Here is a 13,587-nt window from a genome sequence, read left to right as displayed (position 1 = left end):
CCTGAAATTATGTCAAAATAAGAAGTTGAAAGACAAAAATCTCACACAATACATAAAATTAGACATTTCATAAGAGCAGAAAACAAAGATGACAAATTCTTCAACCACTTTAAATACTAAAATACCACTTTTGCTACTTAATTAACACTAAAAACATAAATGACAAAATTCAGTGGTAGCAATTCCGGAAAACCTGATACATACTTTCCAGCTTTGCTGTTTGAGAGATCACTAGTCCAACTTTTTGAGGAACAACTTAGTAATACGGACTAAGAGCAATAAAAATGCAGACTCTAGTGATTCCACTTCTGGAACTCTATCCTAAGGAAATAAATACTAAATATTGAAAAGGCATTATACAAAGATATAATCACAGCAGTCTTATTTAAAATAATGTAAATTGAGAAAAAAATCCCAAATATAACACAGAAAGAAAACTGAGATACAATCATTTACAGAAATTCAGACACTAAAACAGTCTATAAAAACTATACAAACATGGGGGAAAGCTTACAACAGATATAATAAAGTAAAATTGTATGAAAGGAATGATTAAAGTAGTTTTAAAAGCATCTACATGCAGCAAGCACACTCAGTCCCCTTGCCATGAGATATCCTGTGCTGCCTAGGGACTTTGCAGACTTCCTATCAGCAAGAAGGCCCTCACCAGATGGAGCCACTCAATGCTGGACTTTTCAGCCTCCATAACTTCAAAAAAAATAAATTCCTTTTCTTTATTGAAAAAAAAAAAGTATCTACACGCAGAGTAAGATTAAAACTCACAACGCTGTTACAGTATTTATAGGGTAATGGTATTGGTGAGTGAGGTTTTTCCTTCATCTTCCAAAATGTCAGCAACTATTTATTTTAATACTAAGGATTATGTAACTTAACAAATAAAAATATGCTTAGTTACTACTTTAACATCCTTTGTGTCTTCAGAGTGCATCTGAAAAATATCAGTCATGATGAAGAAAAAAGTCACGATGAAGCAATATACACAAACACCTTTATTTTGCTTTTAAACAAATCTACCAGTAAATATGTGTGTAGGTTGCACAAGTCCAGGAGAGGAAAGGTTACAGAAGATATATAACAAATATTCACAAGAAATCATGATGGGAATAATATCTTTTCTTTTTTGGGGGGGGGACAAAGTCTTGCTCTGTCGCCCAGGCTGGAGTGCAACAGCGTGATAATCAGCTCAGGGCGACCTCCGCCTCCTGGGTTCAAGCAGTTCTCCTGTCTCCGCCTCCCAAGTAGCTGGGACTACAGGCGCCCACCACCACGCCCAGCTAATTTTTTTATTTTTAGTAGAGACAGGGTTTCACCATATTGGTCAGGCTGGTCTCAAACTTCTGACCTCAAGTGATCCACCCGTCTCGGCCTCCCAAAGTGCTGGGATTATAGGCGTGAGCCACCACGCCCAGCCTAATATCCTTTCAAAGAATAAGTGCATCCCATACAAATAAGAAGGTTACAATAAAGTACTTCAAAGCTCAAGAGCCACAGTACTGAGGTATGATAACTAGCATGAGGAGTCTTCCAGGCTTCTCTTTTGTCCGTACTCACTGAAGTCTCATCCGTTTTTCAGGGGGGCCTTTAGCACTCACCGTCTGTTGTACGTTCTTTGTGGTCTCCTTCTCCTCAGATTTTACAGTTTCTGGTACAGGTTCTGCCTCTTTCTTTGTTTGATCCACTAGATATCAAAAGTAGATTTTTTGGGGAGGGAGACACGGGTGGAGGAAATGAGATAAATTCAAACAATGGTTAGTATGAACGGTTCACATTTTCAAATTCATTTTTAACTGTTTATCTCAAGTTCTAGATCTAGCCGTTTCCATAGGCAGATGTATACAAGAACCCAGTTACAAACCTAACAACCTGATAACTCAAGGAAATTAATGATACTAGACAAAACTACATAGCATTTAAGTAAGACAGTATGTAAAAACAAGATATATAATTATTCTAACCCAGTACCACGATGGTTCAACACCTGTTTTCAGTAATGTAACAGAAAACAACATGTAAAAAATACAGATTTGATGAAGAAACCTCGAATCACGGTGGCTTCCTCATATCTCAATACCTACTTTCTCCCTGCCAATTCATCTTTTCACTACCACAATCACTACCACAATGGCACCATCTGCTGACAGTTCAGCACATCTCAAAGATTAAGAGTAAAAAACTACAATGGGAGACTCTAACCCGTGGCCCACGGGCAGCATGCGGCCCAGGATGGCTTTGAATGTGGCCCAACACAAATCTGTAAACTTTCTTAAAACATGATGAGACTTTTTTTTCTTTTTTCAGCTCATCAGCTATCATTAGTGTTATTTTATGTGTGAACCAAAACAATTCTTCTTCCAATGAGGCCCAGCCCCAGCTCTAGAAGGACAAAATGACTGCAGCTCCTTTCACATGCTATAGTTGTTATTGATTTACAGGCTCTTTGATCTTATTTCAAGCGTAATAAGAATATTAGATGAACCATACCTGGAACAGGCTTTTCTCCAGGCTTTAGCTATAATTTTTTAGAAAAGAGGGAGGGGGAGGAAGAGGAAAAAGAAGAAAACAGGTGAAGTTGGCAAAGTTTCTTCTTCTTAATGTCATATTAATAAAATGAAAGCTTCATCCAAATTACATTTCAAATGACTTTGTGAAGAAAAGCTACTATTTATGTACTATAAAGTACATTTATCATTGTCTGCTTCTTATTCCCCATTCCAGAAAAGACACAAATCAAAAACTAGAACAAGATAGTCAACCAACCATAAAAACACTTGAACATTTAATGACCTCCACCTCCACACCCAGGCTACAATGCTTTATAAAAAGCAGTTCAGTAGAATCCAATGGGAAGAAATAATGAAGTCTTCCAATACTCCAGAGTCTTATTCCCTTAATGGATATGAATTATGGGAAGGGAGAATGAAGTATGGATGAACTATGACTTTTAAAGTTGGCAGGCACGGGAAATTTGGAGGAAAAAGAGATTGCTGATGAGTCTATTGTTAAAAACCAATCTATAGGAAAAAAAGATAAGGAAAAAAAGATGAGAAATAAGGTCAGGTCCTTCACTCTGTAGAGCAATTCACTTGATTAAGCTCTGTCATCTCCTTTGCCCCATTCCCCAAGTTAAATGCTCTACAACACTCTTGTCTTCTTCTACCCCTCATTCTCATCCGATGACACTGTCTCCCATGTTTAAAAACAACTACAAAACCAGGATGCCAACACCACCAACTTCCTTACCATCTACCTTTAAACTTATAACTGTATATACATATACACATATATATATTTAAAATACCTTAGCACTTCCATATCATCTTAGAAGAAAAAAGCAGTCTCTTCATTTCTAATGCCTCCATCTGTTTGCTGAATCTTTCTGGATTTACATGCCCTCCCTAGGCCTTCTTACATATTCCCACTCCTAACAACTACAAAATTTTCTGATATTACACGTTCCAGGTTCATGCTGACAACTGCCAACTATCCTACTCCAACTGCAAGTCCTGGGAATCTTTACACTTAACAAGACCAAAACTGAGCTTCATATTATTATCCACTGTGCAATAAAAAGGTTACCACAGAAGGCCTGAGGCTGCTATACTTAGAAAGGCCTGCTTGCAAGGTTGGCCCTTGGCTAGTGTCTAGAAACTTGGATTTCTGGAGGTTTCCCACCATTCCCTGATAACAGTGGCTCACTGTGCCTAGACTGTACAAACAATGCAGTTTAGGCTGAATATCTGCTTTCTTCAGAGGTTGTGGAATTTTGGTATGTGCTAGATAGAGGGTACCTACATGAAGAGCTCCCCCAACTCCAAAAACACACCTTGGGTACCAGGTCTCTAATGGATCTCCCTGGGAAGAAATATCACATATGTTGCTGCATTTTCACTGTTGAGAGAACAGTGCACTCTGTGTAACCTCTTAAGGGAAGAAGAAAATATAAGGAAGCCTGCACATAGATTCTTCCAGACTCTGCTGTGTCCTTTTCCCTTATGATCTGGCTATACATCCTTACTGTATTATAGCAATGAATCTTAGCTGAGTACAATTACATGCTAAGTCCTTTGAATCCTGCTAGCAATCTCCAATTACAGGAGTTGTCATAAGAACCCCCAACAAAGCCACATATCACATTATCTTGTGAAAATACCAATACTTAAACATGTCCAAAGTAATTCTGAAGGAACAAATTGTTTCTCTTTAAAATAGGAGAGGAAACATAGGGAGGAACATTGAAGAAAGTAAAAAATTTGAAAGGGGGGATTTTTCTACTGTCAGCACTGAACCATTTAAACTATATTGGACACTGAACTATATCTGGACATTGGAATAATGTCGTTATTTACCCAACATAATACACTGTCTAATCTTTTCTAGTAAATCCTGCCAGACTAGTAGAACATGGTTTGAGATGGGGATATATAACAAGGGTGCTTCTTGGAGCAAATTTAATCAGGTGGCTTTGGTTTAGATAATCCTAGGTGAAGTAATACCCTTCCAGCAGCTTCTAAAAACAGCAATAAAAAGACAGTCCTTATAAAAGGCTCCAAGGACCGAAACTCTCATCACATCAGTATTAGTGCAACTTCCAGCAGTAACGATATTAAAATATGGAAAAAAGGAGCTTCAAAGAAGCAGACAGGACTTCTCCAATATTCTCGAGCATCCCTTATAGGAGCAACATCCCTGGGTACCACAAGCCCAACTGCTCGATAAAATTGATAAGTAGGAATAGCTGCTGTATCCTTTTCTGGACTAAAAATAGTTATGGAGGACCCAATGGGTAAAGAGGAGTTAATATGAGCTAAAAGAAGTTCTGGGAGACTTGAAGTAGATTATTTTCTTCTTTAGATCTGAGGCTGGAAAAATTTTTGGTGGGAAAAGCAAAAAGATTATTAATAGTTCTAGAGAAAGCCATCTTTCTCCTAGTTCTGTTATACACAGCTGGATATACTCTATCTTTGGGAGGTGGTTTTTGGCTCTTGGATGGTAAAAGAAATGTGGGGTTCAGGAATATGATGATATAAGTATGAATGTGGCTAAACCTTTAAAAGAAAAAGGTAAAACACTCACTGAAATGATAAGAAATCTGCAGTCTGCTTAAAAATAATTGGGAGGAAGTAGGGAGAAAAGAGATAAAATAAGTTTGGCCATTTTGATAACTGCTGAGGCAGGCTAAAGGGTATGGGGGGGTTTTATTTTTAATTACTCTCTCTGCTTTCATGTTTTTAAGATTACCATACTTTTCTATGAAGTAAGGAGTTTTTATTTTAAGAATCAAGAGAGTCTTTGAGCTTTCTACAATGTCTAGCCTAGCGCACCAGGACAGGACAGCAAACAAGAATCAAGACAGCATCCCTAGCCGGGGGGGGGGGGGGTTGTCTTTCACTGGAGTACCTCAGGACTCAAATACAACAGCAAACTACTGAATGTTCTGTAGGTCGGTTAATGAAAACCAAACCCCTAACAACTGTACTTCAACCAAAATCTGTTTTTTTCCCTGTATTCTGAATTTTAGTTAACAATACCTAACCTAATTCCAGGCCTGAAACCCCAGAATCACCCTTTGTCCAATCTCTCCAAATCCAACCACCAAATTAAAGCAATCCTAACTCTGAAATACCTCCTGAATCTGTATCCTCTCTATCCTATGGCCACAAAATTAATTCAAGCTTTCCACAATTTAAGTGCCCTGACTCCAAACTTCACATGTGATTTCCTAAGCATCCCCCATCCTACTGTTATTAGTTACACTCCTAAAACACAAAACTGACTATATTACTCCCTTGCAACTACTTTTAAATATCCAATGGGTCCTTACTACCATCAGCAATCATTCTCAGCTAGTCACTTGAAGATGAGGTAGAGGAGATTTCAGTGAGAAAACACTCCTAGAGAGTATATACTTGAAAAAGACTGTACAAAATTTCCCCTGGTTTGGTCTGTCTTTGGTTATGATAGGTATTGTTTTAAAACTCAAAATAATTTTGAATGCATCTGGAGGCCTGTTATGTTTATGGGAGGGTTAATGAGTTATAAGTTTAAAATAGAGAAGAAACATAGGACTCCAGGATTAAATCCCAGCTTCTTTGCATTGCATACAAAATCCTTCTCAACTGACCTTAATCCATTTTTAAAGTCTCATCTTCCATTACTCTTCCCCTCCACAAACACAGAGTAAGCCCTCAGAGAAGTCTTCTGGTTTCTGAATATATGTTCACTAACTCATGTTTCCAGTTTTGCATGTTCTACTACCATTTTCTAGATCAGGACTGTTCAAAAGAAATGTGAGCCACAAATGCAAGACATACATGTAATTTTAAATTTTCTTGTCACATTTTTAAAAAGAAACATGTATTTTATTTAACCAAATATACCCAAAATATTATTTCAACACATAATCAATATTTTTAAACTACTGAGATATTTTACATGCATTCTTTTTCATACAAGTCTGAAATCCAGTATGTATATTGCACTTACATCACAACTCAATCTGGACTAGCTGTGTTTCAAATGCTCATGGTCACATGTGCCTCGTGGCTACCGTACTGGACAACACATGTCTAGATGTCTTCCCCTGGCCTACCTAGCATGCACTATGTACTCACCAAATAAATGGTCAACTACACCTAGCTTTTTACATTCTGTAGAGGTCATTCATCACCCTATGCACAGCTATAATTCATTTATTTATTTATTTATTCAACAGACAATGTTCCATCTTCAAGTGCAGTTGATGAGATTCCTCTAAACTGGCTTTCCCGTCCTGAGTTCCATCTCGTGTCTTCTGCTCTCTTCACCACCACATTACAATTCCAACAGCCCCTATCTCTCACTACAGCACAGTCAGGGAAGAGGGAAGGGGAGGCCTGTTCTAAATTCATCTCATGTAAAAAATTTCATTTAGTTTAAAATTTCCCTTGAAAATCCCTTAAGGAGCTCCTAACAAAAAAGAGGTATATGATCTTGTATGTACACTGCAAAGGTCCAGAAGAATTGAGACTAGCCATGAGACCAGTACATTCATCGATTCCATTCCATATCTACTTCACTCCAAAAGCTCATTTAGTAGAATGGCAGGTGGATTTGCTATTGCTGTTAGAAATCTCCCTGCCCCTCCAAATCACACAGTGGAATTCATATAACTTAAAACCCCAATATAGTGTATCTCTATTAATCACTCCTATCTCCTCTGTTTATTATGCCACTCTACCTCAGATGTTCTGTTCTTTTTGTTACACAAGTGTTAACTATTCTACCATTTAGGTTGTTCAGACATCTACTACATCAGGCTAGAAGGTGGCACGTAGAGTAAAAAGAGCATGAGTTTCATATTCTAGTTTTGTTACCACCTGTGACACTTTCAGCAACCTTTTGAATGAGAATATGATCTATATGCAGTCCTCAGAGTTTGTGAAGATTCAGTAAGAAACACCAAAACAGTGTTAACTCCATTCCATTTACCTATTTCTTCCATTAAGTCTTTAGAAATCTTTCCTTTGATACAGAGATCATTTTTTAACTCATGAGGAAAATCGTAATTTTAGGTCACATCTGAAACAGTTCTCAATTAAAATATGCCATAAAGAAGTGTCAAATCAAGATTAACCACACATATTCTCATTACCTGCACAAATTTGGGTGGAAATTTTTGTCTGAGGTCTAAAAGTAAAGCATCCACACGTTGTCTCTGAAAAATAGAGCTTGGTTCTTCTTTCCTTTTGGCTTTAGGTCTGACTTTATCTATTAAATACAAAGTCCAAATCAAAACATTGCCTACTTAGTTTGGTATCTCATATTTTACAAATCTTTGTCCACTATGAATATACCCAAACTTCATTATTTTTAATGGCTGCTAGACCAAAGATAATTCCCAAAATAAGGTAAACACAGCATATATACAGAAGTGCTGTTAACTCTCCCTCTTAACTGAAGTCAAATTCTAACATTTAAGCTGATATATATGTCTTTTAAAGATACTTCAGTTTTGGTATATAAGCATGCACAACCGTAAGAGTTTTAAAGCTAAAGCTTTTCAAAATTACCTAAATCACAATCTAAATTATTGGTTTGAAATCACTTTTGTGTATTTTAAGTGTATTAAATGGTATTTTCCCACAAAACCTACTAGGAACAAACGGAAATGCAGGTTTCACAAACTCAATCTACCATATTCAATTATTAAGACTGTAATTCACTGAAAAAAAAAATAACAAAACAGAAAACCATGAAGACAAAAAAGAAAAGAACCTGAAAGAGAAATTCTGAAGTTAATCACATATGGGATTTGCCCTTGGGAGGGAGGTGTATTGGGAAACCGTATCCAAGCGAAGGGTTCCAGATAAGTGTTACTCCGAACACTTGGTTATGGTAGGGGAAAAGAGTCATTGGGCCAATTTTAGTCAACAAAGGCAAACTTTTCTTCATTAAATGTTCCTGCTTATACCTACTATTAAGAAGATACAGGTCTGAATTCTACACAAACACTATGTTTCCCTCAACAATTTATTCTGAGTTGCTATTTCTCAGACAAGGAAATGGAGAATACAAGTATGCTATTACAGGCACATTTCTGGAGGTAGTTGAACAGTGAAACATGATGAAGACAGTAGCAGATCAGAAGGAAATTTAAGAGAACCTGGAGCCACAAGAGGTGGAGAGATGGAAAGATCAGAAAACAGACTGGCCATCTAGGGATAGGGCTCTAAAAAGCAATCTCTCTCATCTCCTCTGCTTTGAAGACTGGAGGAATAAAGAGTTCCAGATTCCAAGACAACTCAGCAGTCAGATAAGTAAGGAATATCATCTCTGCTCATTCCACGTTACTGTCTCTCCTATGTTCCTTTTTTTTATTTTTCCTTTTTTTTTTCTTTTTGTAGAGACCAGGTTTCACCATGTTGCCCAGGTTGATCTTGAACTCCTGGGCTCAGGTGATCTACCTGCCTTGGCATTCCAAAGTGCTGGGATTACAGGAGTGAGCCACCGCACCTGGCCCCAAATATTTTCAAACCTTCAATCACCTTGACTAAGACTACCAGTTACCTAACAAAGTGAACGTGCATCTGTTCCTATGTGAAAGCTATTATTATACATCTAGTTACATGAATCTCAGCTGCAACAAAGCCAGCATCCCATGAAAAAAGTGAAACACACTTAGAAAAGATCAACAGCCACTTTCCTAAAGAAAACAGCTTCATTCTCAGAGGATCAAAAAGTGTGTTAGGAGGGTCTGGATGTTCTACTTACCTTGCTCTTCGTGATCTTTGAAGTGCCACCAATAACCTTTGGAAGGATGATATCGACAGTATGACATAGCTTCATCAAAAGCTGACTGAATACCATGCACTGCAGTAAGCTTGAAAAAGGAAAATAAATTCTAAATTTCTCATTAGGTCAACAAAAATTTCCAAAGTAAATACTCGCAAAATATTACATATGCAAAGACAGAACCCATTTTTCAGAACCTAAATTACTATATAATTGAGACTATGAAATATACTTTGAGCACTGACTTGGCTCATAGTAACCAAAGTTCAAGACATTCTAATAGTCAATACTTTATAGCAACTTACACAAGGCAGAGGAGCTCCAGTTGGATTACTGGAAGCAAGGTAGCTAATTAAATGTTTTCTTTAGCGCTTAAAGAATGTGAAGACACTTACCACTCTAGAGTTTATAACTGATCCCAAGTCTGGTGCCTGATAGATCACTCCAGCAATGATATAGTAATCAGCTAGTGGGATAACTAAAACAGTAGGACAAAAGGTTTACAAATACAGCTATGGACACAAACTGCTAAACAGATTCTCATAAAAAGAACTAAAATCTGACATTTTCCCATAAGGCAGGGTTTAACAATTACTGTTTTGGTAAAGCTGTACCAGAAAACAGCCACATCCAATCATTTACATATTATCTATGGCTGCTCTGGCAATAATTGAGCGCTGTCACAGAGACTAGGAGGCCCACAAACCCGAAGTATTTAGTCACTGGCCCTTTTCAGAAAAAGTATGCCCACTGTTGTCCTCCAGCAGTGCTTCTCAAACTTTAATGTGCATCTGAATTACCTGGGGACCTTGTTAAAATTAGATTCTTATTCAGTAGGGACAGTGCATTTCTAACAAGTTTCCAAAAGATGCCAAGACTGTTGTCAGTCAACCTTACTTAAGGTAGTAAGACCTTGGAGCAAGACAGACTGGGGGTCCAGTGTAAAGATATCAAATGTAATGAGCTTGCTTTTGTGCCCCAGTGCTGGGTCCTAAGGAATAAGATAACTGCCAGTGAGGATACTGCTGTCTTGTGTAATTTCTATACCTTGAATCCTCTGACCATGGAAATCTTATCTTGTCGCTGGTCTGCCTTGGTTCTAAGGTTCTCTTTTACTCTGGGCAGGGACTCTAGATCTTTGATTTTGAAACTAAATTTGGATTCTAGAATCATAACTTCTTTATCAAGTCATTCTCTGAAAACAATGCCAAGTTAAAGGTTGTCCATCATGTCTTAATGAGGGTATCTAATTGAGAGATGTAGCTAGAATAACACCCATCTGGCTCCCCTATCTTGAATCTTCTCTTCAGTATGACTTTATCCACGGTCTTGGCTTGATTCTAATGTCTTCAATTTCTGGACATCGCTGGAAAAGGTGTCTAGCTCTTTGATTAAAAACCAAATCTGGCCGGGCGCGGTGGCTCAAGCCTGTAATCCCAGCACTTTGGGAGGCCGAGACGGGCGGATCACGAGGTCAGGAGATCGAGACCATCCTGGCTAACACGGTGAAACCCCGTCTCTACTAAAAAATACAAAAAATTAGCCGGGCGAGGTGGCGGTCGCCTGTAGTCCCGGCTGCTTGGGAGGCTGAGGCAGGAGAATGGCGTAGAACCCAGGAGGCGGAGCTTGCAGTGAGCTCAGATCCGGCCACAGCACTCCAGCCTGGGCAGCAGAGCGAGACTCCGTCTCAAAAAAAAAAAAAAAAAAAAACAAATCTGGACTCTACACTTTTCAGTGTTGTTTCTAAACCAAGTTTTCAGTAGGTAGTATAACCCAGGCAAGGCTTTCAGTTCAATGCATCACTGAGGATTTTCAATTGATCCTCTATTAGTTTGATATGACTGCATCTACCATGCATTTTGTAAAAGAATTAACTCAGTGGACTGAGATGAAAAGAAAAGTTAATTGTGATCATCAGCAAAGCCTGAGTCCTGTCCTCTCGCTCTCCTCCCCAGACAGCATGAGCTTCACCACTTGCTTCACCTTCTCCACCAACTACTGGTCCCTGGGCTCCATCCAGGCGCCCAGCTAGGGCACCCAGCCGGTCAGCAGCGCAGCCAGCGTCTATGCAGGCACCGGAGGCTCTGGTTCCTGGATCTCCGTGTCCCGCTCCACCAGCTTCCAGGGCAGCCTGGGATACGGGGGCCTGGCCACGGGATGGCCAGGGTTCTGACAGGAATGGGAGGCATCCAGAACAAGGAGGAGACCATTCAAAGCCTGAACCTACCTGGTTCAAAGCCTGGCCTCCTACCTGGACAGAGTGAGGAGCCTGGAGACCGAGAACCAGAGGCTGGAGAGCAAAACCCAGGAGCGCCTGGAGAAGAAGGGACCCCAGGCAAGGACCTGAGGGCTCAGATCTTCTCAAATACTATGGACAAGCCTGCATTGTTCTGCAGATCGACAATGCCCATCTTGCTGCTGATAGAGTCAACTATGAGACAGAGGTGGCCATGCATCAGTCTGTGGAGAGCAACATCCATGGGCTCTGCAAGGCCAATGATGACACCAATGTCACTCTGCTTCAGCTAGAGACACAGATTGAGGCTCTCAAGGAGGAGCTGCTCTTCATGAAGAACCATGAACAGGAAGTAAAAGGCCTACAAGCCCAGACTGCCAGCTCTGGGTTGACGATGAAGGTACATGCCCCCAAATCTCAAGACTTTGCCAAGATCATAGCAGACATCTGGGCCTAATACGAAGAGCTGGCTCAGAAGAACCAAGAGAAGTTAGAAAAGTACTGGTCTCAGCAGATTGAGGACAGCACCACAGTGGTCACTATGCAGTCTGCCAAGGTTGGAGCTGCTGAGGTGACACTCATGAAGCTGAGAGATATGGTCCAGTCCTTGGAGACTGACCTGGACTCGATGAGAAATCTAAAGGCCAGCTTGAAGAACAGCCTGAGGGAGGTGGAGGCCCACTACGCCCTGCAGATGGAGCAGCTCAACAGGATCCTGCTATACCTGGAGTCGGAGCTGGCACAGGCTGGGGCAGAGAGGCAGCACCAGGCCCAGGAGTATGAGGCCCTGCTGAACATCAAGGTCAAGCTGGAGGCTGAGATTGCCACCTACCGCCGCCTGCTGGAAGACAGCCAGGACTTCAATCTTGGTGATGCCCTGGACAGCAGCAACTCCATGCAAACCATCCAAAAGACCCCACTTGCCAGGTAGTGGATGGCAGAGTGGTGTCTGAGACCAACAACATCAAAGTACTGAGACATTAAGCCAGCAGAAGCAGGGTACCCTTTGAGGAGCAGAAGGGCAATAAAAAGTTCAGAGGTCAAAAAACAAAAAAAAATTACTTGGGATGTTTGACATTCAGTTGGTGTACCAACTGTGCCCACAGAAAGAGGTAGCTTTGATGCAGTGAGTTGCTTTGTTAGTGCTTGAAGAGTTGTCCTTGGGCATGCTGGAAGAGTCCTGATATCCAAGTATACAACTAGTGGAACTTGGCTTTTGAAACTTTTCCTACATGAGAGTTATGCTGGTTGTACCAGCCTCTGCAGACAATTTGTACAAGCAATGTGACTATAGTAGACACCAGATTTCTTTTGGAAAATCTAAAAATTTGGTGGGCAGAGAATGTCCAAACAACCAGCCCTCAATAAAAATCCCTGGCTCAGAACCTCAAATGGACTTCCTTGAGCAGACATATTGAATGCAGATGCATTTCACTGCTGGATGGAGGGCACGCTCTGTGGCCCTTCACAAGCAAGAGGGAAAGCACAGGAAACTTGCACATGGATTCCTACAGACCTCACCTGACACGTCTTTTTCCAGTACTAATCTGGCTGCATACCCTTACTGTGTTGTCATAACAAATTTCAGCTGTAAGTACAACCATATGTTAAGTCTGGTGAGTCCTCCAGCATAGTACTGAACATGTATGTGGTCTTGGGGACCCTCCAAACAGAAACCAATCAAAAAAACAAGTTAGGTCAGGAAGTAAATAAATCATGGTATTTTAAAAAGAAAACAATGCCTAAAGTTTACACATTTTACCTTGGGAAGGGGACTGCCGCTGTTGCTTCCGAATGATGAAAAGAATGGGCTCTTGAGCATGCAAAAGGATGTATTCGATTCCAACCATCTGACTGAAAACAGAACACAGACATCCAAATATCTATAAATGCCCTACAAATAATTTTATAAGACAAATTATATAAAAATGCGGCAACACTTTAATAGGATTAAAACTGCCTATGTGGCCGGGCGCGGTGGCTCAAGCCTGTAATCCCAGCACTTTGGGAGGCCGAGACGGGCGGATCACGAGGTCAGGAGATCGAGACCATCCTGGCTA

General features: G+C 40.1%; 1 protein-coding gene and 1 pseudogene across 1 annotated transcript in view; one reads left to right on the top strand and one right to left on the bottom strand.

The window, feature by feature from the left end:
* Nucleotides 1–350: 350 nt before the first annotated feature.
* The window catches only part of MED6 (mediator complex subunit 6), a 20,478-nt gene continuing 7,241 nt past the window's right edge, over nucleotides 351–13,587 (bottom strand). The window contains exons 2-7 of the mRNA XM_011949643.1: nucleotides 13,290–13,381; nucleotides 9,687–9,769; nucleotides 9,271–9,379; nucleotides 7,652–7,767; nucleotides 2,503–2,530; nucleotides 351–1,699 (exon numbers count right to left, since the gene is read on the bottom strand). Of these exons, the coding sequence (XP_011805033.1) occupies nucleotides 1,569–1,699; nucleotides 2,503–2,530; nucleotides 7,652–7,767; nucleotides 9,271–9,379; nucleotides 9,687–9,769; nucleotides 13,290–13,381 (559 nt within the window). The 3' untranslated portion in view covers nucleotides 351–1,568. The remainder of the gene's footprint in view (nucleotides 1,700–2,502; nucleotides 2,531–7,651; nucleotides 7,768–9,270; nucleotides 9,380–9,686; nucleotides 9,770–13,289; nucleotides 13,382–13,587) is intronic.
* Nucleotides 11,252–12,511, top strand: LOC105517209 (annotated as a pseudogene).

The sequence above is a fragment of the Colobus angolensis genome, unplaced genomic scaffold (assembly GCF_000951035.1).
Source record: "Colobus angolensis palliatus isolate OR3802 unplaced genomic scaffold, Cang.pa_1.0 Scaffold3, whole genome shotgun sequence".
In the NCBI taxonomy this organism is placed as follows: domain Eukaryota; kingdom Metazoa; phylum Chordata; class Mammalia; order Primates; family Cercopithecidae; genus Colobus; species Colobus angolensis.
This window is presented reverse-complemented; position numbering and strand designations above follow the sequence as displayed.